Below are 26,624 nucleotides of genomic sequence, written 5' to 3' on the forward strand. Positions count from 1 at the left end.
AGACAGGACCAAACTGGCACTGGTATGCTATAGGTTGACAGTGACATGGAATAAACACAGGAAACAGTGCAACGGGAGGGATGAGTGACAGACTCTAGTTGATAGGCTCAAGCACTCCTGGTTTCGTTAAGGTGATATCTGGACTCACCGAGGTTTGTTCCTGGAGCTCAGAGTTCGTCTGCCGGTCTTCGTCTTCAAGCTCGGTCTCGCTGTCGCGCTGCTGAACCTGCTGCCAGACAATAGCTTCCTTTGCGTGCTCCCTTCGGTACAGGTTCGAGCGCTCCGTCACGCTGACCCGCCGTACCACCTTTCTGTGGGAATCAGACATGGAGTAGCATTAAGTTTTTCATGGTCAGCTGGTGCCCAATATTCTAATAAACCATCCCAGTAGTCATATTTTTTCCTCTGCCCTGGTACATGAGTCTGGCTGATTGACGCCCTGTGCCCCTCCTACAGCTCAGTCCACAATGACTAGCTGAGGCTTATTACAGACATTTGTATCAAAACCCATAAAGAACTCCCAGTTGTCAATAAACCTCCATATATCATAGGGCCTTTACATTCTTACTGCCTTACATCTGTTCTCTCTTCAGTCTAAGTTAACTTCTTAAGTCGCCTCGCCTTAACCCCCCTGGATTACACCTTTAGTTATACTTTCAATGCAGCCCTCTGCGCCTGTCAAAGATTATTCTCTGGTAAATGGTTTGTTTATTGTTCGTCTCTTATATATCCTGTTTCACATCCTGTCTTATGCATTAAAGTTTCCTAATTCCATGACTTCCACTTGTTTCATGTGCTTGGGAAGCAAGCCAGATTGCCACAATTTGCACTAAATACCCAGCAACCTGTTAGGGAGCATCAGTTAAAACATGGGTTTTTGTAACCATTGATTAAGGATAATCAATAGTCTATGGTTCTTTAATCTGGAGGATTACAAAGCCTTAGCATCAGACTCATGTTTACAGATCACTGTGAAAGCTTGCCAAGTTCACAATAAAATTTAGAAAAGAAACAGACATTTAAGTTTGAAAACCCAGCAAAAGCAATACATTACTCCACAGAGCACTCGAATCCCCTCTAACGTAGGCTTTAACTACTTCCAAGTGTTACTCGAAATTCTAAAGTTATGGGAAGAAGATTGTTTGTGAGCACATACTACCTGCTATCTACATTAACCTTGGCTTTACATTAGACCCCCCTTTCCTCTCTGCTAAACCCAACCTTAACAACTGTCCACATTAATTAACAATATTTTTTTTCTGTGGCTCTTAACACTATTGGGGCGTATTTCTTTTACCAATCATTACACTCACCCTCTACTCCCGGCACTGGAGGTGCGTCGCTGCAGCGCAGACTTGTGCTTGTCATGGGATTTCATGATGGCGTCATGCTTGTGCTTCAGCTCCAGGAGTTTGGCTCTGACTTCTTCGTCGCCGCATACATCTGTAGGGCAAGAGTAGGAGATGCGCAATAAAATGGTGACTTATGAGCCTCCATCTTAAAGGGGTCACAAAGTGAAGAGAAAACAACAGTCCATTTTATTCAGTCTTGCATCTGTAACAATCATCAATACCGGGCGTTCTAGAATGTTCCTCTGTTTGATGACATCTGCTTGGGTTTTAGATGGATTGTTACATCATTCACGGGACGGCCCCTTTAAAGGACACTATATGCTAGTCTTCAAACTGGCAGGGCCATACTACATATCTAGCACAACACAAGTTGGGGTTCTTTTAAAGGGAACTTTGTACTCTCTCTGGCTGCATTACGTTTTTACAACTTTAGGTCGTGTTTGGCAATAGAAGAAGGAACGGACGTCCAAGCACCGAAAACAGCCAGCCATATGAAAGATTTTCCAGGAACTGGGAATCTGAAGGAGTGTCATGTTTGAAAAATACTAATCACCTATTGTACAATATATTAACAGGAAAGTAGGAGTGTAAATATTCCTGTAACGGTCTGAAGAATTTCAGAAGTGCAGGACAGGTTCAAATCACAGCAAGGGTGAATCAACTTTTTGGGGGTATGAAGAGGTACAGGTGATATAGAACAGAACATGTAGTATTTTGCATATTAAAAAGTCCCTTATCACCGTCCTTTTTTGAAGGCCAAAGCTACTTTATTCATTCTTTGTTTGTTAAAATGTGGTCTAGTGCCTACATGGCAGATGTTGCAAAATGGGAGGGTATGGATTCTAACCCTGATTCCGGCACTTGACTGAAAATAATGTGACTGTAGCAAAATACATAATCTTCATGTGCCTAGATTTCTAAATATATAAACAATGTAATACTATTGTAACTGTAAAATATATTGTGATTGTGCAGTTCGAGGTGTAAAGTTCAAGTTGATGTACGCAACCCTTGTATAGCGGATTTATGTACAGTACTCCGTGGATACCCCACGAGATTTGTGCTACATAAATAACATATTTCCAAAGGATGCCTGACCTTGGTGAATTGGTACAAGTTCACCAGTGTCTACTGCAATACTGTGAACAGTACTGAAATATGAATTCACTAATACACTTTGACGTGGGCTCTGCAAGAACCAAATATTGACTTTTTTTCCACAGAACTTTTTTCAGGAGTGCCTTATATCTCATATTTCCATAATACAGCATACTTGCACAGGTCACTTAAAGGGTGCATGTGACAGGTTTATGATTGTATAGGAACTGGACGCAACTCCACCAATTGAAGACAACTTGGAGAACAGATCAGCATGTTACTATATTTGTGAGTGGGAAGGATTGCTGCAACACCAAGCCCTCTGCAAATTTTACAATATACCTGATCAGGCCGCTCCCTGGACCACTAGTAAATCTATTTTCTGGGCGTGGTGCTGATCCCTTAGAGTGCTGTATGTGTGCCCTGCAAAGTGTAGTGTGTCCACCGTGCTTCCCACTGTATCGAAGAAGGAATGCTGGCTAGTTCTGTATGATTTGATTACACACACCTAAGAATCCCGCGTACTTCAGCTAAAAAAATCTGGAATTAAAGTAATGTGTCCTAGGTCTTCATTCTATGTTTTTTAAACTTTTTTAAATTTAGGTCCCCCTACGCATCCTGACCGCTTCATATTTCTCTTAATAATTTGCTTAGACCTTTGCATGGGACCTCTTTTAGAATTAGGTGGAGCAGGAGCACGGTCATACTCGCAGTTCAACCACCTCATCAAGAGGTGGAGAATTGACCATCTTTCCCCGGGTGAAGCCCCCGGAGGGTCTGAAACCATTGCATTCCATCTGCAACAGGGTCCTGGATCACAATCGCAGAAGCCTCTTCATTTTCGGATTGGCATGCAAGACATGTAGTCGCAGGCAAGAAATGACAAATATCTACAACATGTATGTTATTTTTCTAACAAAAAAAAATTATGAATGCCAAGCCAGCCACAAAAATACGCGGCATCCAATCAGACTCAGCATCCAGATTTACCAAATGAGCATCATCCGCAGAAGCAGATGCGCTTTCGAAAAACATATCCCTGCGGAGACAGTGATAATCTACATCTGATGGGCCACTCTCTGCTGGAAGGATGGTTAACACCTACCTAGTGATCCCAGTGGGCTGCCCATGCAACCCGTAATCGGCCCCATAGTTCCCTTTAAATGCTGCCATATAGCACGTGCCGTTCAACCGATTTATACATCATCAAACATTCTACAAGGGAGGAAAGACCTGAATAACCTCAAAAGTGTGAGTTCACCGATATGTCTTACCATTGCCATGTAAGTGACTTATGTATGTAGCAACCTGAGGAAATTCAACACGAAAGGGAGGTTAGAGGAGAGCGCAAGAAGGTAGCTTTCACAAGGAAGGCTGCACGAGCATGGAACTTGTCCCAGGAGAAGCGATCAAAGGAAATGGTCAGTGAATTTAGAAAAGGTCTGAGACAGTCAGAGAGGGAAGAGAGCAGATTGGAAGCGGAGTAGGAAATGTAGTCTGGAGGGCATGGATGGAAGCTCGACGTGGCATTTCTTGTTTCATACCAGATGTTGTGGTACCTACCCAACGGCGTCTCATCGAGCACCGATTTCGAGTTCAGGTCTGCTCCATGGGCTACCAGCAGCTCAACGAGATGAACCTGCAAAAACACAATCATTATTTTTTGCTGACGATGACATCTGGACGTGGGCTAGGACTGACAGCTCAAAGTATTGGTAAATTCTCTGCGACACAAACTCTAATATGTGGATATATACTCCTCAGAGACGAACTTCCTAAAAGTAAAACCAATCTAGGCTCCTTGTAAGTTGATCAAACGTTGGCCAATTGAAACACGTACTAAATTAATACCAACTTATATCACGTTTAATAATGCAGCTGAATTGAATTCCAGCGTGTAGAATATTGAAACACCCTCATATTTTTGTCCACTGCGGTGACCTCACATCAGTGTTCAACCAAATTCATTGCACCCTGGTCTGCGGTCACAGTGCCTGCTGCCTCTCTCCACCTCCTTTCCTGGGGAGGCGTAGATTGAAGGGAAGTGGGGGACAGCCTGCAGCTGGCAGCACCCCTGAAAGTGACTTAGAGCCTTTATGGCCACCATAGGCACCCGCCCACTACTACTTGGTTCTCCATATCAACAGCTCCGGAGGACGTAAGAAGGTTGAAAGAGCTATCAAGTCATATCCACACACAACTGCATTTGAAATCTATCAACAAGGGATATTTTTCACCTCCCTGCTGTGGGAAGTACTGTTAGTGTCTTAGATTATATCATTTTAAGAGTTAAGGCAACTGTAGTCTTTGCTTCAAAGTTGAGTTTTCTCAAAAGAAACTGTACACCTTTATGTTTAAAGTTGTTCAGTTTCAATGGCTGTTTTAAGATCTTCGTATCATCATTCGGCCTGCAATTTACACCAATCATCAGCTGAGGAGGTAGATTCTTAGCAATGGCCGAACTAGGTGTAAATAAACTATGACTTTGAAGTAACTCATAACAACAAAAAATCATGCGATTACAGTAGATCGGTTTGAACAGAAAATATCTCAGACCAAGGCATCTTCTGACCCTCCCAGTCTCTTGATTGCATCTCACGAGACTTTTTTTAGTGGACGGTCACTTATAAAAAGTTAAGATAGTTGGATTATTGCATAATTTTACAAATTTGACATCAAGCAAAATTCAAGAATTTCGATAGGAGTCATGAAATTTCGCCACAACCTAGTTGTGATATCTGAAGCTAATTTTGCAGTAAACAAAGGTAGAGAAGGAGACATTATGAAATGTTGAATACAAGAGGCTTACATGTGCATTAGAGCTTTCTTAGGGGGGAAGTTCCCTGCTGAATTAACCCCCCTGCCCCTGGAATGTCCTGCTGACAATAATCCAGACTCCTATGGCATACACCAGATACCGAAGAACATACCACACACAGAGCACGGAAAGGCATCGAACCGCTTGGCATGTTCTATAGACACTCTTTTTCATATCTGCTCATTTGTTGGCAAACTCAGGCAAAGAGGCTTGCTTCTTCAGCAGATCAACAAGATGTTTATTTGGTGATCTACAGGTGAACATGGTCGGTTACAAGATAACATATTCCACAGTTACCTTGCATTGATAGACCTCTTTCAGAGCTTTCTAAAGGGTAAATATAATTGGATAAAACCTTGTGTATCCCATGGGTGTTCTCCACAGCACATATCTGGCCCACTGGCTCCAGACAGATCACCTGGCAATCAACAGCAAATAAACAGGGACCTCCACCGTGCCTCCAGGAATCAGCTTAAGAGGGGCCTCCCTTGCCAGGCCAGGGGGCGCGGTCCAGTACATCCTCATATAGAAGACCCTTCGCTTGGCCTGACCAGAACTATTTCCCGGTGTTTCTGCTCTTTTGAGTAGGAGGGTTTGTGAGTTAGACACTTCTTTGGGACTCAGAATCTCAAATCATTTGGTGTCACCTGGTGCCATAATGAAGGCCATTGCCAAAAAATCTACAAGCCCCCTTCAAGATAGTTGAACTGCCAAAAGTCCAAGCTCTATTGTCCTCTTTGTTTGTAGGATAGCAAAATGTCCCATTTCCATCTACAACAGCAAAGGCAGGGGTGATAATGACGCGATGTACCACAGCTTGAGGGGTATGACATTCCGCTTCTCTAGTAAAGCATAACTTCCGGATCTCTTGCCATGCTCAAGGTAATATCTCTTGAATCAATTACTCGCGGAGTTGCCCTCACGTGATGGGGGACATCAAGATGAAATGTGATATGTTTGGTGTACAAGTGGCATTGTGAAGGTGACTTGAGATACAAAACTGGAGCAAGACAGCAGGACTGTCTTTTTTTAACAGCAACAGTGGAGAGGTTTAAAATGACAGCTGGTTCTCTACGTCTATCATGTTCTTAAGAAAATAACTGAACTCTTGATCGAGACCACAGAAATGGCCAACTCATCTCCTCTGGTCTTTTTTGGACGTGAAATAACCAAGATCGCGTCCATAGATTTCTTTAAGAAAAGCATGGGGATAATGGGAAAAGAAGGTCTGGACATATGAAAGAACACATGGAAGACATAAAAAGCTTTGAACAATAAGTGACTAGCAATACATAGGCAACCATAGGTGAGCGGGGAATAGGTTCCAATGTCCACCTAAGTGATTCTGTGTAGGCCATCACATTTATAATGCCGTAAAGTAAGCCGTAAGTACAGGGGACTGATTTGGAAAAGTCTAGTTGACAAGGTCAGGACTTGTCATGGTTTCCGCCCACTGTAAGATAACTGTATATGAAAAATAGGTATTTAACATACCATGAACTAGACAAGTTGACCACAGATAATTGAGAACCAGGAACTTAATTCCCCAGTGCTAAAACCAGAGTCAGACCGGGTCCAAAGGCTGAGGATCAGGATTCGATACCTCCGAAGTCCTCATCGTCCCCAGAGACGAGGATATGAGTTTGTTAGCATAGAGGTTGGCATAGCTACCTGTGGTTGTCTGGATGGGTATGGTTCAGTCTTTGACAAGCACTCTACAGCCAGTAGCAATGTGGGTGTTATCTTCCACCGTTTACTTGCACTACAATGTACGACAAGGAGCACCGCTGCCCCTTCATACTTCAACTGCGCTGTCTGGACACTCAGGCTACTTGCGACTCTGCTTTGGGACCACGGGCTACAGCTCCGCTCCTACGCTGATGATCGGAACATCTACCTTCAGGTCAGTGCCCCGAAGGAGGAGCTCACCTCTGTGACTGAGGGACCAGCTGAAATTGAAAGGACAGAGTCAATGTGTACAGGAGAGGATTCGCTAAAATGTCCAAGGAAAGCAGAATGTACAACTTTGTAGTGGCGGACTTTCGGATAAGATGCGCCATCCTCTTTAGTCTTATTGGAGCAAAAGACCAGAGATGCATCTTCAAATATTTCTTTGCGCGCACGGATGTTCCTTAAGACTGTTACATCCAAGACATACTGGCTTCTTTGAAGTATGAATGCGCACACATAATCGAACAAGGGCTGATTCTTTCCACCATAAGATCGTTTGGGTTTTATCGTAACATTCAGAACTTTAACTTAAAAGCCCAATTCTTCATGTTCTGATCCCCTTTGGTCAAGTGGGAAAAAGTGATGGCCATGTGAACATCGGCCTTGAGTGACGTTCTAGGCACACATATGACAGTATCAAAATTAGCAAGTCCACGCAAGAACTCTTTCAGGGTATAGTCTGACCGCACGTCTAGGTTCCATCGATGTCTGCTCATGGTATGGTATCCACATGGAGCTCAGCTATGGTGGTCAAGATATCTAATGATGGAAAGATGGATCATCAGGCTGAGAATACCCTCTGCGAACAACTGCTCCAGTCCACAGTACTGAGCATCAACTGGTGTATATCAATGGCCCTTACACTTATTTTTACCAACAATGTGTGGGGCTCATGGGCCAGCCCCTTTGTGATCAACACCAGTAAACCTCATGTCACACAAATACATACAAGTACAATACAGCGGCTTGTTGCAGGCATGTACCACATATGCGGCCACCTGTGCTACTCACCTGTCCCCAGCAGGCAGCGGCGTGTAGGGGCTCCCACCCGTCGTGGTCTCGGATGTTCACCCGGGCCTTCTGTTCCATCAGGAGGTCCGCCGCCCCGAGGTACCCATTTGCCGATGCAATGTGCAGCTGAAAGACACCCACACACCAGCATTCAGGTCACCTTCTCTGTCCATGTCTCAAGCCTGACTCACTTACATCCTCATTAACCCATCAGAGAGCTCCGAAAGAGGTATTTCTGCAACTCCATAGCTATGAGACCTCAGAAGGGGTGTGGCTGCATTTACATATGTATTTGATCTCAGAAGGGGGTGGGACTGTATTTACATATGTATGGGCCAAAGAAGGGGCTGAGGCTCTATATATATATGTATGAGACCTCAGGAAGGGTGTGACTGCATCTATATATGTATTTGAACTCAGAAGGGGGTGAGGCTGTATTTCCATATTTATGGACACAAGAATGGTCTGAAGTTCCATTTATATATGTATGAGACCCTGGATGGGGATATGAGACCTCAGAAGGGGATGTGGCTGTATTTACATACGTATGAGCCCTCAGAAGTGAGTGGTGGAGTTTAACATATGTATGAAACCTCAGAAGGGGCTGTGACTGCATTTACATATATATGGGACCCCGGATGGGGCGGTGGGTGCATTTACATATGTATGAGATCTCAAACGGGTGAGGCTGCATTTCCATATTTTCGAGACCCTGGAAGCAGGTACGGCTGGATTTACATATGTATGAGACCCCAGAGAGACTGTGGCTCTCTGCGGTCTACATGTGCACGAGACCACGGAAGAGGGTATGAGACCTCCGAATGGGCTGTAGTTATATATAGATATCTATGAGTTCTCAGAAGAGGGTGTGCGGCTGTATTTACATATCCGAGAAAGCAATAGGGAATGTGTAGGAAGGTACATCCTGACTATGGTTGCCCCCAACTTTTTGCCCTGTGTTTTAGCTGGTTTTTGACATAGTCGACCTGGGATCCTGCCAATCAGGACCCCAGGCCTACTGCTCTCTCTTTAAAATGGATTCCATGTACCTTAGGTGCATTTCCAATTGGTACTGGGCCACCTTATCAGACCCCGTAACGCAGGGCATAGGTGTACCCAGGGCCGCCAGGGGCTGCAGCATGTATTATGCCACCCCTGGCTGGCCTCCTAAATTTGACACAACTGGCTGCACGACAGCTGGGGCGAAGACGTGTACCCACCCTTCGCTGTAGCTCTATATCTAACCATACAATGGACACCCGAGTTCCTATCAGTCACTCCTATGGCAGGCCGTAACGATCCTGAAGGCAGAGTGCGTGGGCTCGTGTGAGCTAGGTTCAGGCCCGAGCCGAGCCCGGTTGCAGCTTGCGGAATCAAGACCCAATAGCTGTTCCATGATAACGCGTACCATATCGGTAACTCCGGTGTCGCGTTATCAAGGCATGTCGAGTAAGGTGTCATACGAATCGGGGTGCTGCCCTCTCACCAATTCTGGCGATGAGGTCAGCATCCCACCCTTCTAGAGGGACACGACATGTACGTAACTGTGAACCCCGGTTAAAGTTAACTGAAGCCTCAGCTCCACAAAATGGATGCTGCCACCACAGACACGAGTCTGACCTCCTGCTGCTGGGAGTCCTTCCAGCGAGGAGCACTTGGACAAAGGGTTTCCTGTCGAGGGCGGTGTTCGCACCGTCCCAGACAGGGTTTGTGTATTCTGGGTAGGTAGGGCTTTGGCGAGAAGGTGACTGCGGAGTGGCACCCCGGTGCTCACTACGCATCTGCCGGTTAGAACCAGTTCCAGGGGCGACAGCCCTGGCCTGGGGAAAGTCCGGCAGGGGAGAGGGGCGTAACTACCCCCCTTCCTGGTCCCACCCTTAGGGCAGGACCTAGTCATGTACCCACCCCTTTCTTTAGAATAAAGACCGGAGCGGGGACCCTTCCAAATCAGATCATCTTTGATTCAAGAACTACTTTCTACGAAAGGACATTCAAGACTCTTCTCAAGATTTCTCCCTTGTGACTAAGGAGTAGTCACCCTGCATCAGCGGGCACCAACTAAGAACTCTGCGGTTTGCTGTAAGTCCTTCCTCAAGGAATCCGACGGCCCAGCTCGACGAGAACCGGCTTCCCTGGCACCTCTGACCTCTACCCACATCATCAGCTCAGCTGTGATCCGTGGGTGCGACGAGACCTCGAGGGACCGGCCATCATCAGAACCTGCACGCTCTTAAAAACCAGCACGACCATCGAGGTAACTCTCTGGTGAGTGCTCTGGGGTCCGAGAAGCCCCGACCCTGAGCCGCTCCAGCACCGAAGTGCAGTCTCCCAGCATCTCCACGATCTGCGTGGGGCCCTTCTGCTCGCTGCTCAGCACGTTGTCTGGTCACTAGCCGCTGGCTTGTGCCCTTCTGTGACGACATCCGAGAATCATCACTGCTGGTCTGGTTGCTCCAGATTGGCCCTTGCTTCCATCTTTGCGAGAAGCACCCCGGACCCTCCTGGTCCACTCAAGACGCCCTCTTAGGCCCACCACGTGGCCCTGAGAACTGCCAAGGCTTGTTGCCCCATCCTGGGCCCAGCGACGCCGACAGCATCATCCTTCGTGGGACAGCTCGCACCTCCGCCGTGGTCGCCGACAACGCCTCCTGGACCGTGAGACTGCAGAGCCTAGCGTCGCCCACTCACCTGGTCGAGGTGACGGCCAACCGGTGCCTTCCTGGTACCCTCTGACTACTGGCTAGTAGTACGAACTTGGTCCCCTCTGCTTTCAGGTTTCAACAATCTCCGATCCAGGCTTGGATCTCTACGAACTATTCAGCACTGGTCGCCGGCCAGCAACTCTTTTCTTCCGGCTCCTGGCTCGTCAGCGAAGACCCCGACGCCTGTAAGACTTGTGCAGCCGCAGCCCTCGTGGCTAGGTAACTTCGGCATTTCGGTGCCTGCATAGCCTCCTTACTCTAGGGTCCCGAGTCCCTCGCTTCCGACTTGCCTTATCGGGTCCGCCCGAGACCGTAATCTTTCCGTGTCCTCGGACACTTGTTTCTAAATTGTGCACTTGAAGTATTTGCTAAAGAGATTTGGTTTGTGCTTAGTACCCTGTCCTCATAAAGAGTACAGGGCTGTTGTGATTCTTAATAAATATACTGTTTATTTTCATAACACTTGTGTGGTGTCCTTTCACTGGGTGTTCAAGGGGTACATGTGTGGTAAACAGCTGGCTTAACACGCCCTCTCGAGTCTTTAGCCTTAGACTGCTCGTATCCACGCTACTAGGATAGCTGGTCTATAGGTTGACTTACAACCAAACACCATAAGGGTCGTTGGAACGATACATAGCGGTCGCTAGAATAGCGAACGTTGCATATCGGGCCAACTTCTCACATTGGTGAGCAGCGGTTGGGATTTGAGCTTGCTGTTGTTTTACCACACGTATCCTAAGAATATCTTGTTGAAAGATCGCACAAAGTACTGTTAGTACATATAACTAAAAGCTTAGAATACTCTGAGTTCTACTGAACCAGCTGTTGTAGCTCCTCAAGGCTTAGCACACCTTGGCTACAACTCTTAGCAAGGGTACAGTAGGTAAACACGTAGTGTAGGTAGGTGCATCACTTACACCACACTAGAACCAGTATGTCGGACAAAGGAGGAAACTCTGGGTCTCCCCTTGTGTCAGTTGACCCTCCACAGGTCATCCCTTCAGGATATACTGTGCTGAGCTTCAAGGAGTTAAGACGACTGTGTCACTCCAGGAAGATTCAGCAGGGGTCTAACCCCACAACGTCCTTTCTGATTGGTCTCTTGGAGACTTATGATGCCAGGAGAGCTGAGAAACTTCGTAGCTCTTCTAATCCAGAAGGAGACATGCCTCCCCTCGAGGGAACCCGAGACGATCCTGACCTCGTTCACCTCGCAACTGAGAACGAGGATGTGGAGGAGGATGAGGATGAGGATCTCTCTGGGGATGAGGCAGATAAGGGACAGGTAGAAGTCGTCAGACTAAGCAGGTCCAACTTAAGCAAACATGATAGCGGTACTGGGGGACCCCTGGGGCCACTATCAGGTCAGCTTAACATTGGGAATGGACGAGCCCGATCTCTGTCAAGAGACTCTGGCGGATCCCTTCGAACCAATGGCTCTCACAACTCTTCTCAAAGAGGGATGACATCCCCTCAGAGGAGAGTGTACGAAGCTAAGGAAAGGGCAGCCAATCTAAGGATTGAAAGGGAAGAACTTGCCCTGGCCAAAGAAAGGCTTGCCTTTGCTAGAGAGCAACAGTTAAGTGGGGCAGTCCCCACTGGTGGCAGCAATGTACCTAGTAATAGGGAAAAGAGTTTCGATACGAAACACCTTGGTAAGATAGTGCCCCCCTTTAAACAAGGGGACGACATCCACAAATGGATTACTGCTTTGGAGAGGGCCTGCACTGTGCAGGGTGTTCCCCAGAGTCAGTGGGCAGCTATCTTGTGGCTCTCCTTTGAAGGAAAAGGAAGAGACAAGCTCCTCACCACAAGGGTGGAGGATGCTAACAATTACCAAATCTTGAAAAATACACTCGTTGAAGGGTTCGGCTTAACCACTGAGCAGTACAGGGTGCTGTTCAGGGATACCCAGAAAACGCAGTCTCAAGATTGGTCTGATTTTGTCGATTGTGCCACTAAGGCTTTTGAAGGCTGGCTACTGGGTAGTAAGGTTACTGATTTTAAAGGATTGTATAATCTAATTATAAGGGAGCAAATCTTAAATAATTGTCAGAACCAGTTATTACACCAGCACCTGGTAGACTCTGATCTGACCTCTCCACAGGAATTGGGTAAGAGGGCAGACAAATGGGTCAGAACCAGGGTTAGGCCTAAAAACCAGGGTGGTGACCAGAAAAAGGAATCCACCAAGCCTCAAGAGAAGGGTGGGGATAAATCCACAGAGAAGACTTCCCAAGGGCCCCAAAACTCCAACAAGGGTGGTGGGTCCCAGAACACTCCTTCAGAACAGAAGAAACCTTATTGCCATACCTGTAAACAGGTGGGCCATTACAAAAGTGATGCCAAGTGCCCTAAAAATAGCAATAAGGAAAACATACCCCCAAGTAACACTCCCAGACCTCCTGTTACCACTAGTGGTAATCCCCCAGGTGGTGGGAATGCCCCCAAGAATGTGGTGGGCATTACTTTGGGCAATCAGGAGGACTATGGCCTAGCCAGGTTCCCTGACCACACTCTTGTCTGTGAGACTGGCATGGGGTTTGCCAACTTCACTACTGGACCCCACATTCTGGGGAAGTATAGACAAGAAGTTTTAGTGAATGGTCAGAAAGTTGAGGCATTCAGAGACACAGGGGCCAGCCTCACCATGGTGAGTGACCATCTGGTCCCCTCTGCTCAACTGGCCCCTGGTTTTACTTATCAGGTGACAGACATTCATGGAGTGAAGAGAAGGCATCCCATGGCAGTAGTCAAGCTCAGTTGGGGTAATGTCACAGGGCCCATGAGAGTGGCAGTGACAGATAACCTACCTGTAGATTGCTTACTGGGGAACGACCTGGAACTCTCAGCATGGGCTGAGGTGGAGCAAGAAACTCACTCCAGAATGATAGGCCTATCCAGACAGGTTAGTGGGGCAGTAATAGCTACAGCCCCAGTCCAAGCACCATTCCTCCCTGAAAAGGTTGGAAGGGCAGTGGTAGCCACTGCCCAGGCTCAGACAGACTTTCCAGAACAGGATAGGAGGGCTGTGACAGTCACAGCCCAAACACAGACTGAGTGCCCTCCTGAAAAGGTTGGCAAGGTTGAAATGGTCTCAGCCTCTACTCAAACAGATAGTGAGGTTGTGAAGCTTGAAACAATGGATCACTCCACTCAAACAGAGAGCATTGAGGAGGAAGAAGAGTCTTCCCCCTCCCAGACACTAGGTGAGAGCCAGCCTCCTCAGGGAACTGACTCTACCCCTGTTGAAGGAACTGCCCCAGAGGTAATCAGGCCTAGCCTGGCAGAGCCCCTGATGACAGTGGACCCTTCCCAGGTGGGACCCAGTCTGGAGCAGGTAACCTGCACCTCTCTACCCTGTCTCAGTCAGCCCAGGGCTGAAGAGATTAGGGAGGCCAGTGGTGGACCCAAAAGGGCCCCCTGTCCAAAAGAACCCCTTAATCAGCAGATTAGGATCACTGAAGCTGGTAAACCTAGCCAAGTGAAAATAGAACAGACTCCTGAGGGATCCCCCTTAAAAGTAGTTAGGGAACTCCCACAGCTGGACACTGTTGGGCACAGCCAAACATGGGGCCTAAAAAACCCAGACCTGACCTGTCCCTCCAGTAAGCCAAACAGAGGGACTCAGCCTCCAGCTTTAGGTAGCCAGAGGCTGACCCTGAGAGCTCAGTGCATCTCAGCTAAAGAAAGGAAGGCACACATGATGAATGGTGATTGGAGGAAGTTGAGCCCAAAGGTAGAGGAGCCTCACTTCAGTACTCCATCCCAGCATCAGCCTTCTTCTTTCCCAAGACACACCAGAGACAGAGATTCCCTATGGTGGAGACCCTCAGATACCCTTAGGGTGAGGGGTTGCCTAGTGGACCATGACACAGGGGGAAACCAAGCCAGAGCTGGTCCTTCCTTATATGGCCACTTAGGTAATAGAGGCTTACCTGGACAAGGATAGCCTTATCTCCTTTCGTTTGGGGGGGGGGTTGTGTAGGAAGGTACATCCTGACTATGGTTGCCCCCAACTTTTTGCCCTGTGTTTTAGCTGGTTTTTGACATAGTCGACCTGGGATCCTGCCAATCAGGACCCCAGGCCTACTGCTCTCTCTTTAAAATGGATTCCATGTACCTTAGGTGCATTTCCAATTGGTACTGGGCCACCTTATCAGACCCCGTAACGCAGGGCATAGGTGTACCCAGGGCCGCCAGGGGCTGCAGCATGTATTATGCCACCCCTGGCTGGCCTCCTAAATTTGACACAACTGGCTGCACGACAGCTGGGGCGAAGACGTGTACCCACCCTTCGCTGTAGGTATAGTAGCTCTATATCTAACCATACAATGGACACCCGAGTTCCTATCAGTCACTCCTATGGCAGGCCGTAACGATCCTGAAGGCAGAGTGCGTGGGCTCGTGTGAGCTAGGTTCAGGCCCGAGCCGAGCCCGGTTGCAGCTTGCGGAATCAAGACCCAATAGCTGTTCCATGATAACGCGTACCATATCGGTAACTCCGGTGTCGCGTTATCAAGGCATGTCGAGTAAGGTGTCATACGAATCGGGGTGCTGCCCTCTCACCAATTCTGGCGATGAGGTCAGCATCCCACCCTTCTAGAGGGACACGACATGTACGTAACTGTGAACCCCGGTTAAAGTTAACTGAAGCCTCAGCTCCACAAAATGGATGCTGCCACCACAGACACGAGTCTGACCTCCTGCTGCTGGGAGTCCTTCCAGCGAGGAGCACTTGGACAAAGGGTTTCCTGTCGAGGGCGGTGTTCGCACCGTCCCAGACAGGGTTTGTGTATTCTGGGTAGGTAGGGCTTTGGCGAGAAGGTGACTGCGGAGTGGCACCCCGGTGCTCACTACGCATCTGCCGGTTAGAACCAGTTCCAGGGGCGACAGCCCTGGCCTGGGGAAAGTCCGGCAGGGGAGAGGGGCGTAACTACCCCCCTTCCTGGTCCCACCCTTAGGGCAGGACCTAGTCATGTACCCACCCCTTTCTTTAGAATAAAGACCGGAGCGGGGACCCTTCCAAATCAGATCATCTTTGATTCAAGAACTACTTTCTACGAAAGGACATTCAAGACTCTTCTCAAGATTTCTCCCTTGTGACTAAGGAGTAGTCACCCTGCATCAGCGGGCACCAACTAAGAACTCTGCGGTTTGCTGTAAGTCCTTCCTCAAGGAATCCGACGGCCCAGCTCGACGAGAACCGGCTTCCCTGGCACCTCTGACCTCTACCCACATCATCAGCTCAGCTGTGATCCGTGGGTGCGACGAGACCTCGAGGGACCGGCCATCATCAGAACCTGCACGCTCTTAAAAACCAGCACGACCATCGAGGTAACTCTCTGGTGAGTGCTCTGGGGTCCGAGAAGCCCCGACCCTGAGCCGCTCCAGCACCGAAGTGCAGTCTCCCAGCATCTCCACGATCTGCGTGGGGCCCTTCTGCTCGCTGCTCAGCACGTTGTCTGGTCACTAGCCGCTGGCTTGTGCCCTTCTGTGACGACATCCGAGAATCATCACTGCTGGTCTGGTTGCTCCAGATTGGCCCTTGCTTCCATCTTTGCGAGAAGCACCCCGGACCCTCCTGGTCCACTCAAGACGCCCTCTTAGGCCCACCACGTGGCCCTGAGAACTGCCAAGGCTTGTTGCCCCATCCTGGGCCCAGCGACGCCGACAGCATCATCCTTCGTGGGACAGCTCGCACCTCCGCCGTGGTCGCCGACAACGCCTCCTGGACCGTGAGACTGCAGAGCCTAGCGTCGCCCACTCACCTGGTCGAGGTGACGGCCAACCGGTGCCTTCCTGGTACCCTCTGACTACTGGCTAGTAGTACGAACTTGGTCCCCTCTGCTTTCAGGTTTCAACAATCTCCGATCCAGGCTTGGATCTCTACGAACTATTCAGCACTGGTCGCCGGCCAGCAACTCTTTTTCTTCCGGCTCCTGGCTCGTCAGCGAAGACCCCGACGCCTGTAAGACTTGTGCAGCCGCAGCCCTCGTGGCTAGGTAACTTTGGCATTTCGGTGCCTGCATAGCCTCCTTACTCTAGGGTCCCGAGTCCCTCGCTTCCGACTTGCCTTATCGGGTCCGCCCGAGACCGTAATCTTTCCGTGTCCTCGGACACTTGTTTCTAAATTGTGCACTTGAAGTATTTGCTAAAGAGATTTGGTTTGTGCTTAGTACCCTGTCCTCATAAAGAGTACAGGGCTGTTGTGATTCTTAATAAATATACTGTTTATTTTCATAACACTTGTGTGGTGTCCTTTCACTGGGTGTTCAAGGGGTACATGTGTGGTAAACAGCTGGCTTAACACGCCCTCTCGAGTCTTTAGCCTTAGACTGCTCGTATCCACGCTACTAGGATAGCTGGTCTATAGGTTGACTTACAACCAAACACCATAAGGGTCGTTGGAACGATACATAGCGGTCGCTAGAATAGCGAACGTTGCATATCGGGCCAACTTCTCACAGAATGTAGTTGTATTACATATGTATGAGGACTCGGACATGGATGGGGGTGCATTTACATATATATGAGAACCCGGAAGGGGGTGAGGGTGCATTTACATATGTATAAGAACCTGGGAGGGGGTGTGGGTGCATTTACATATCTACAAGATTGCAGTAGGGAATGCAGCTGCATTACATATGTATCAGAACTGGATGGGCCAGCATTTACTTATGTACGATACCTCCGAAGTGGCTATGGCCGCATTTACAAATGTATGTGACTCCGGAAGGGTGTGCGGGTGCATTTACATTTGTATATGGCCTCAGTAGGGGATGCATCTGCATTACATATGTGTGAGGCCCTAGAAGAGATACAGTTATATTTATGCATGTGTGAGATCCCAGAAGGGGGTGGGGCTATATTTACATATGTATGATACCTCAGTAGGGGGCGTGGCTGCATTTACATAAATATGAGACTTCATATTACTTTATATTACATATGTATGAGTCCTCAGAAGGGGATGGGACTGTATTTACTGACATATCAAACCCCAGAATGAGATGTGGCTAGGTTTATATATGTATGAGATCTGAGAAGGGGAAGCAGCTGCATTCACCTACGTGGACCTCAGAAAGAGGTACGGCTGCATTTACATATGTATGCCACTTCAAACGGGGGTGGGGCAATTTTACACATGTATGAAACCTCAGATGGGGTTTTAGGCCTCTGTGAATGTTTCTGATGCCCGTAAACACCTCTGAAATGCAGAAGATGTACCACGACTCTAGGAATAAAGATTCGATCGCAGGATGGTTAAACGTTGCTTAAGTAAAGAAAGGTGAATGTTACCACGAAAATCAAGGTGCGTTATGTACTGGTTCATTCCTTTGCATAACATGTATTTGTTATGTTGCAACAAGTAAATTAAGGTACAGTCTTTTTGATGTATATCATTGTGAAAATGGAAAATAAAGTTAAAATAAAATCCTCAGATGGGGCTGTGGCTGCATTTACATAGGCATGAAACCCCGGATGGTGAGGTGGGTGCATTTGCATATGTATGAGACCTCAGTGGAGGCTGAAGCTACATTACATATGTATGAGACCACAGCAGGGGGTGGGACCGCATTTGCTTATATATGAGACCCCCAGAAAGGACTGTGGCTCTATGTACATATGTATGAGACCCTGGAAGAGGGTATGAGACCCCTGAAGGGGGTGCAGCTACATTTACATATATACGAGTTCTCAAATGTGGCATGGCTGCATTCACAAATGCATGAGACCTCAGAAGGGGATATGGGTGGATTTACATATGTATGAGACTTTAGAATCAGAGTGAGACTGCATTTACAGATGTATCAAACCCCAGAAGTGGATGCAACTATGTTCACTGATGCTTCAGAGCTCACAAGGGACCCCACACGCCCTCCTCGAGCTGCTGGCCGTGCTCGCCCATTGGTCCATTGCACATTGATGCTCCCTAGGGCACCCTCGCTCGGGTGATTCGAGGCAAGGGGGAGCTCAACAAGGGTCACTGGCTATTCTGGGCCTGTTAGTAGAATGTTTCAGGCCTAGCACCAGTAACTCTGCTCCATCAGCTATCAAACAAATCAGAACTGTGCCTGTGTCCAAGACCTGAGGAGTACCCACAGAAGGACAAGTATCTGTCATACGCGATCGATTTAAAGAACTGGAAAGAGCACCAGACACAATAGAACGTCTGTGCTACAGGTGAGGACCAGTCTAAGCTCCATATTTAAAGATGTATTAGGACTTTCTGTGTGCTAGTGATCCTCAGGGTAACAACCACTGCATACCTGCTCTGACTGGTGATGGGCCTCCGCGATCATCACCCACTTACTGTGTTTTATCCTCTCTCCTCCTATACCTTGAGGGAGTCCAAAAGCCACCAACACACACAACTTACCTCACTACCCTCAATCACTCATTGACATCATCTCTCACTCAGACATTGTCCAACTCTCTGTCCACACACATTGTGCAGCATTAACTTAAAAACAAGCCACATCCTCTGTGAATGAAGACCAATGACTACACATTCTACCAAACTATGACCCAAGACAGACAACAAACGTTCAATTTTATTCTGCCGGTGGAATGCTAGATCAGTCGGCCAAAAATGACCTTAACAACTGAACTTTTCCGCTCTCTCTAGTCCCCAGCCTTTTACTGCCATCACCAATGAATGATCAATCACACTACCTCTGCTCTCTACACTGACCTAGATACATTCTCACAGTCTACAGAAAATGGTGGGGGCAGTCATTCTATTCAGGAAATCCCTCACTACAGTTCTCACTCCCACACCAACCAAACTCCCATAATCATTTAAATACCACAATACGTCAGTCAAAACAAGCATTACCACTATCTATCTGTGCCCCAGGTTGGTCTAGGAGAATCCCTAGACCAAGGAAGCTGTGCCATGCTTGGGTTGTTGGACTTGTCCGCAGCCTTCGATACGGTCTCTCACTCGATTCTTTCAGACCGACTGGCAAAGCTGGTTATCTTGGGGAACATCTTAAATTAGTTCCACTCATTTCTGGATGAGCGGTCCCAGCAGGACTTCAGAAATAGCATCCGAACAGAACTCTGCGATCTAACTCTCAGATGCTTCTCCACACCCCTCGCTTTTCTAAAGCCAGGATTGGCGGGTGAGCCTTCGCAGTAAGAACAGCCGCTCTTTGGTATTCTATGCCTGATCACCAGTGTAAAGCAGAGTCGGAATCCACTTTTAGGAAGGCATTGAATGCATGGCTGTTTGATTTGCCCTAGCCCGTCCCTCTTCCCCCTGCCTGACCAATTAGCGCCGGGACACCGCCGTTGGTGGTAGCCGAGGGCTCTATAAATCTTTTGGTGTGGTATGCAATTGTCCACTTCTTCAAAGAACTTGACAGCATTCTTGAACTATTTGCACCTTCAGATGGTCAACAACCCATTCTGTTTTCTATAATCCCCCTCTAATGTCCCACCATTATTACCCATTGATTTTGCTTACTACTTCTTCTAAACAAGCACTGCCAAAGTCAATATGCGCAGCCTTAGCAGTATTATACAGCATCTACATATATATAAATAGATAGATATATTTTTGCAGCAACAGCAAGCGGGATTGGGGAGCACCAGCAATGGGGAAGATGAAAGGGGAAAGCAGCACTCCCACATGAGGAAGAAAGCAAATCGGGGCGGAAGCACACCAAGGCAAGGACAACATAGAGATGGGCGGGGGAGATGCACAACACAACCGTCTCATGCCAATCTCACCCCAAGAACTCCGTCCTGTAATAAAAGTCAAAAATCCATCCTATGCGACATTTGATAGTTGCAGCTCTCAGATTATTAACCTTCTGTAATGGACATTCAATGCTAGACTTTGTCTGACTACTCCCAATAACCACTCCCTCACTAGAGGCATCAACCCCACATGCTTCAAATCAGCAGTGAGTTTACCACTCCAGAAAAAGTCTACTGCTAAATCCTCTCCGCCAGCCGACTATCGCCCAGCATCTTAACTTTCTTTCTTTTCTAAATAGGAGAATAATCGGTTTCTCACCACCTCACACTATCACTCCTTAAAAATACCTAATGAACACCCACTTAGCAGGTTTTCGGACCCTCCGGTTCAGTTTAAATCTTTATTCGACTATCAAAACTGGTAGCCATAAAAGTACAATCATATTAGATTTAAAAAAAAAAAAAAAGTTAAAAAGGAAGACAATCACAATTATTAAAATCATTTCATTTCTTATATTATATCAAGACACATTCTCACATTAATAGGCTTCAAAATATACATGGCATTATTATTGCTTACAGAAGAATCAACTACAGAATTAATGAAATAAAATCAATTCTTTTTTACTATATTCGAATATTTTTCCTCACGTTAATGGATTTCAAAATGAACAGGGATAAGTTGTAACATATCAGGGGGTCACCCACTGTCACCAGTAATTTCATTGATACTTTATGTGACCTAAAATTATGGGCGACAAACAATGGTTTGAGCTAAAAGCATCTAAAATTCTTATAAAATGTACAAAACAACATAAAGTGCAATGTACTCTGTTTACTTTTGTTATTGCACGGACATGGTACCTCATCAGGTGGATGAGTCCTCATTTTGGAAATGCTACGAGGTGATGAAGATGCCACATCTTCAATCTTAGTAGCACATCACGGTGCTGGGCATAGGTCACATATGACAAATAAATATTAAAACCCTCTTCTAAGCTACACAATATGTGAAAGGCAACAGTAGATTTATTCCTCTCAGCCACTGATCTCAGAATCAGCCTATATAGTAGATAGGAGTCTCTGATCTCTTTCTTTGTACGGGACAATATTTTTGATGTCTCTGACCAAACTGTTATTTTGTACAGATTTTCTAAAGAGGAATTAATATATTGTAGCCACGGAATGTTTAGTGCATCGTGCAGTTTAAGACAATCTAAAATAATCGATTTAGTAAAAGCGTTTTTTTCCTTTTCAAAATTGAGTCCCACAATAACAGTGGTTTAATCAATAAGATCTTCTAAAAACTGGAGACCCACCTCGTGATGTGCAATAGTGCTTGTAGCAGATGGCGGTAAATATAACAAACGTTTCAGGAAAGAATTTTCTCGTGTTTGCAGGGCCTTGCTTTTTGCATGGCACCCAAAGCCCTGCCCCGTAAAGAGCTATACTTGCTCCTTTAGCTTTATATATAGTTACCTTTTCATTAGTTGGTCGATTCCCTAATTTTATTGTGCGTCGGCAAATCATAGAACACAGCCCAGCTGCCTACATCGACTCGCCGGCAGGGGCGGATGCACACAATGGTTATACACAGCGTTCGGGTCTACACCCCTGAGGTCGACCCCGCGCAGGTGAGGAGTTACCACCACCGCACCGGAAGCATATTGGCCACTTTTATAAGAGAGAAATGAAAGAACATCTAATTCCCTGTGTTGCCCTGCTCATTTTAGCTCTGGTGTTTAAAATATGTAGGGACCAAGAGCTGTTTATTTTATTTTATTTATTTTTAAAGTTTTATATAGCGCGGACAAGATCTTTGCAGATATAAGAGCGCTTTACACAGAAGGGTTACATGAGGGAGCATAGTCAAACAGGTAGTTCAGAGGAGCAAACAGTACAGTCATGAACATCAAAAATACAAATAATACAGATAAGCAACGGGGTCAAATAAGTAGTACAGATCGGTACAAGTTCTTTAAAGGGTCCGAGATAATAATTCAGGTGTATTTTGCCATGAGGATAGCTTTTATTTCTTTCTGAAAGAGTGTAGTGGAGGAGATTAGCCTGGTTTCGGGAGGGAGTGAGTTCCAGATCCTGGGTGCCATTCCTGAGAAGGAGCGTTTATAGGTTTTTTCCTTCCAGTATCTACGAGGTTTCAGCAGAAGATTGTTTGCGCCTCTGGTGTTTCTAGCACCCCCAGAGATTGTCAGCTTCTGAGCGAGGTAGCCGGGTGAGTTTAGGTGAACCGCCTTGTGTGTCATGCAGGCGATTTTCAGATGTATTCTGGCTTCAAAAGGCAGCCAGTCCAGGGATTTCAAGTCAGGAGAGATATGAGAGTGCTTTTTTGACCCAGTGATGAGTCTCGCTGCAGCGTTTAGTGAGGCTCTTAGAGGTGCGGTAGTAGTTAGGGGGAGTCCGCAGAGGGCGACGCTGCCATATTCTATTCGAGGGATGACTAGTGCTTGTACTGCGGTTTGGAAGTCTTTGGCTGGGAGGAATGGTTTAAGTTTCCTCAGGGTGTTGATTTGAAAGTTCTCTCCCTTAGTTGCCTTGCTGATATGCTGCTGCATGTTGAGATTGGTGTTGAGGGTTATGCCTAAAGATTTTGCTGAGTCCACTATGGTGGGCTGGACATTGAGTGCGGTTAGGTGTTTAAGCCAAGTTTGAGTGGTGGAGACCTTCGCTGGAGGTGAGATCAGAAGGAACTCTGTTTTCAGAGCATTGAGTTTGAGATGATTATCGGCCAGCCAGGACTGGGTGCTTCTGATCATTGAGTTCAGGAGCAGAATGTCTTTGGGGGATTGTATTTTGAGATAAAGTTGGGTGTCATCGGCGTACATGTGAAAGTGTAAATTGGATGCCTGTAGCAAGGTGGTGAGAGGTTCCATAACTAAGTTGAACAGGGTTGGGGATTGGGAGGATCCTTGGGGGACGCCCAGCGTTACAGGTATTGGTGAGGACATCGTGTTGTTGATTTTGAATTTCTGCGACCTGTTGTGTAGAAAGGAAGTGAACCACATGAGAACAGTTCCAGATAGACCCATTCTTGTGTTTAGTAGTTCAAGTAAATTCTCATGTTTAACGGTGTCGAATGCTGAAGAGAGATCTAGAAGGATGAGGAGGCAAGTGCCGTTTTGGTCAAGCATTTGAAGTGCGTCGTCAATTATGTGAGTCATAGCAGTTTCTGTGCTGTGTCCCGCTCGGAAGCCTGATTGATGAGGGTTGAGGAGATCAAACTGTTCAATGTGTTTAGTCAGTTGTAGTTGTGCGCATTTTTCCAGCAGTTTGGCGAGAGTGGGGATATTAGTGATGGGACGGTAATTGTTCAGGTCAGCGGGGTCAGCTGTAGGCTTCTTTAGTAAAGGTGTGACTTGTCCTACTTTGAGGGAGTCTGGTATAGTTCCTTGTTGAAGAGAGCTGTTGATAATTTTAGCCCAGAGTGGGAGAAGCAAAGGGGTAAAGTCTTTTACAGCGTTAGCAGGAAGGGGGTCTGTGAGGTGATTGGATGGTTTCAATGTGCTGAGCAGTTTGCCGATTTCTTCTTCAGAGTAGGTGCGAAAGGTTGACCATGTAGCATTGTTCTTTGGTTCAATGTGCGCTGTGGAGTGGGGTTTGGAATAGAGGCTAGCGTCAATGAGGAGGTCGTTCTTTATGTTGTCAGTTTTTTGGGGGGTTTTGGTTTAGGCCTACAGATCATGGTATATGTTTTGGATTTTATAATTACCATTTTCCTTTGTGTCATGAATGCTGAAAATGCGTCCATTAGTCTCTGGAGACCTACCAAAATTCTTGCTAGGAGTAGAGAGTCATCTGCATATAGTAAAACTGGTATCGGACGACGTGCCACCCTGGGGGCATCAGCCTGTATTGTCTGCAAAGGATTATCTATCCCATTAATGAAAAGGGAGAATAGTATTGGTGCTAACACGCATCCTTGCCGTATCCCCTGTCCCACTTTGAATTTGGATGAACATTCCCCCGGGGGCCAAAACAAACTTGGCTAGTTAAATTCTCGTACAAACAAGACAGAAACCCAATAATCGCCCTTGGTGCTCCCATAGAGATCAGGGTTGGCTACAGTAAATTATGATCCACCAGATCGAATGCACTACTTAAATTGGCAAAGCATAATTATATGGTGCCTGCCTTTGCCATGGTATACTTGACGATAAGTAGCTCTAAGATAGTGCATTGCTCAATGGTCCCTAGTCGTTTTCTGAACCCAACTGCACCGGTGTTAAAACAGAGTACTCCAATGCCCATTCCTCGAGTCTTAGCAGCAGATCCCTGCTCATCACTTTCAAGGCAGTATCTAAGAGTGAGATTGGGTGATAATTTCTAGGGTCTGTTTTATCCCCTTTTTTAAATATGGGTATGATGATCGATTCTCTCCATGTCTTTGGAATTGTATCAGTAGCAGCTGAATTAAACACTCGAGTTAGGATGGGTCCCCATAATATAGGGGCAGATTTAAACACATCAACTGGGACACCATCCGGTCCTGGGGCCCGCCCCCCAGGCACTAGCCTGAATTGCCTGGAGGACTTCCTCATTAGTGATATCCAGAGGGAGATGTCTTCCCTCTCCTATCGACCATTCAGACAAACTTATCATCTCCCCATTATTTTTAAAATTTCCTGAAAAATGTTTCACCCAGTTATCTGAAGAGACGAAAGAACAGAATTCTGGGATATTATCACTCTTCAGAAAGGGAGCGTTTACTGTCTCCAAAAAAAGTTTATTATTCTTGGTTTTTGTAGAAATAATCAGGTTTTCCCATGCCTCAGCCTTGAGTATCTTTTTCCGGGCGGATATAGCTATTTTGTACTCACGCCATAGGGTTTGATGGTTAATGAGTCTTGTGATGATTTAGACAGGGAATGCTTCAAAACCTGTGGGGCTTTAGTGCAAGCGCTGTCGAACCGCCCCTTTTATTTGTTGCATGAAGGCCAAGGATTCTTTGTTAGAAGTGATTTAATGGAATTTGTGATAGTACAGAAATTCTCGGTCACTAATAGGGGCTTGATGTCATCCTGGAGACAGTATGTTATTTCCCTTTGATTAGAAACTACTATTTTCCTCATAATCAAGCATGGGTCAACACCCGACCATTTAATTCTAACGCCATTTGTCCTAACCGGATTATTGTGGTTTGCTAAATAAAATATAATTCTTTATGCCTCAGAAGAAGAAAGATAGTTTTACAGATTATGATTACTGAATAAAGATGGTACAACACTAAGGTTGCCACAAATACAAATGGCAGGCAGGGGCAGACACTAATGCTTGGTCTATACTGGAATATAGATTTCTCCCTATAAAAGTTGGGGCTAAATCCCCGTTCGGGCAACAGCCCTTCCCCCCCCCCCCCCCTCCCCGAAAAAAATCATATTTAGCGATCATCTGATTTAGTGCTCCCCCATAGCCGTTATGACAAAAGTTATCAATTCCCTCTCCATCCTCATATATGTGGCCACATGCCTCGTTGTTGGGTACTCTATATGCCTGTAGATTAAAATCCCCTGCCCACAATAGTACATACTCTGTATTAATTAGAGATAAAAAAGTTTCTAAGCCATGATCAGGAGCTGCTACCACATTACCTCGTGAAGAATCAAACATATTATTGTAGAAATGTACAATTATTAGATCTCCCCTCCCCCCCCCCTCCTCTTTACTTATCCACAACATTTGTGCATGCGGGCCCACGGATGCAACCTTTTTTAACATTAATGGAAATTTTAATGGAAAAAGGTATTTGTAGTCCCCTTTTGCTCATCCAGCTTGTGTTCTTATAGCTGCTAAGAAATGTGAGGAATATCCTTCCACATGTACCGGACTAACACACCAGGTTTCTTGAAGACATATGATGTCCTAGCTAGAAATGTAGTTGACCCAATCAGTATTTGTAACCTTGTTTGCTAGTCCCTTCATGTTCCATGTTTCAAACTGAAATCCTTCTATATGGGGAAATTCTGCCAGGTAAGTGGTTGATACACTTTCAGGGGTGCTAAGAGTATCATCATTGATAGTTTTAACGCTATTAGCTACTGCCAACCCATTGATGGAGGGTGCTTGCATGAAAAGTGTGCGAACTTTTTGAGATTGCTGCTTTAGCTGATTGGCTATGGAATTGCTTTTATCAAACCCACTCTGGAGATCCCAGGAGTCCCCAACGCGACTTGATTCAGTGTTAAG

The 26,624-nt window shown here is 46.5% G+C and overlaps 2 protein-coding genes across 2 annotated transcripts in view; both read right to left on the reverse strand.

Moving 5' to 3' along the window:
* Positions 1-26,624, reverse strand: part of LOC147724882 (alanine aminotransferase 2) — a 1,140,553-nt gene that overhangs the window by 703,929 nt on the left and 410,000 nt on the right. The gene's annotated exons all lie outside the window — the stretch shown is intronic.
* PPP1R16A (protein phosphatase 1 regulatory subunit 16A) overlaps positions 1-26,624 on the reverse strand; it is a 267,171-nt gene that overhangs the window by 3,700 nt on the left and 236,847 nt on the right. Inside the window, exons 6-9 of the mRNA XM_086966405.1 lie at positions 8,011-8,136; positions 4,014-4,089; positions 1,314-1,443; positions 149-311 (exon numbers count right to left, since the gene is read on the reverse strand). Coding sequence (XP_086822531.1) covers positions 149-311; positions 1,314-1,443; positions 4,014-4,089; positions 8,011-8,136 — 495 coding nt within the window. The remainder of the gene's footprint in view (positions 1-148; positions 312-1,313; positions 1,444-4,013; positions 4,090-8,010; positions 8,137-26,624) is intronic.

This window comes from Lissotriton vulgaris, chromosome 4_1, assembly GCF_964263255.1.
Source record: "Lissotriton vulgaris chromosome 4_1, aLisVul1.2, whole genome shotgun sequence".
Classification (NCBI taxonomy): domain Eukaryota; kingdom Metazoa; phylum Chordata; class Amphibia; order Caudata; family Salamandridae; genus Lissotriton; species Lissotriton vulgaris.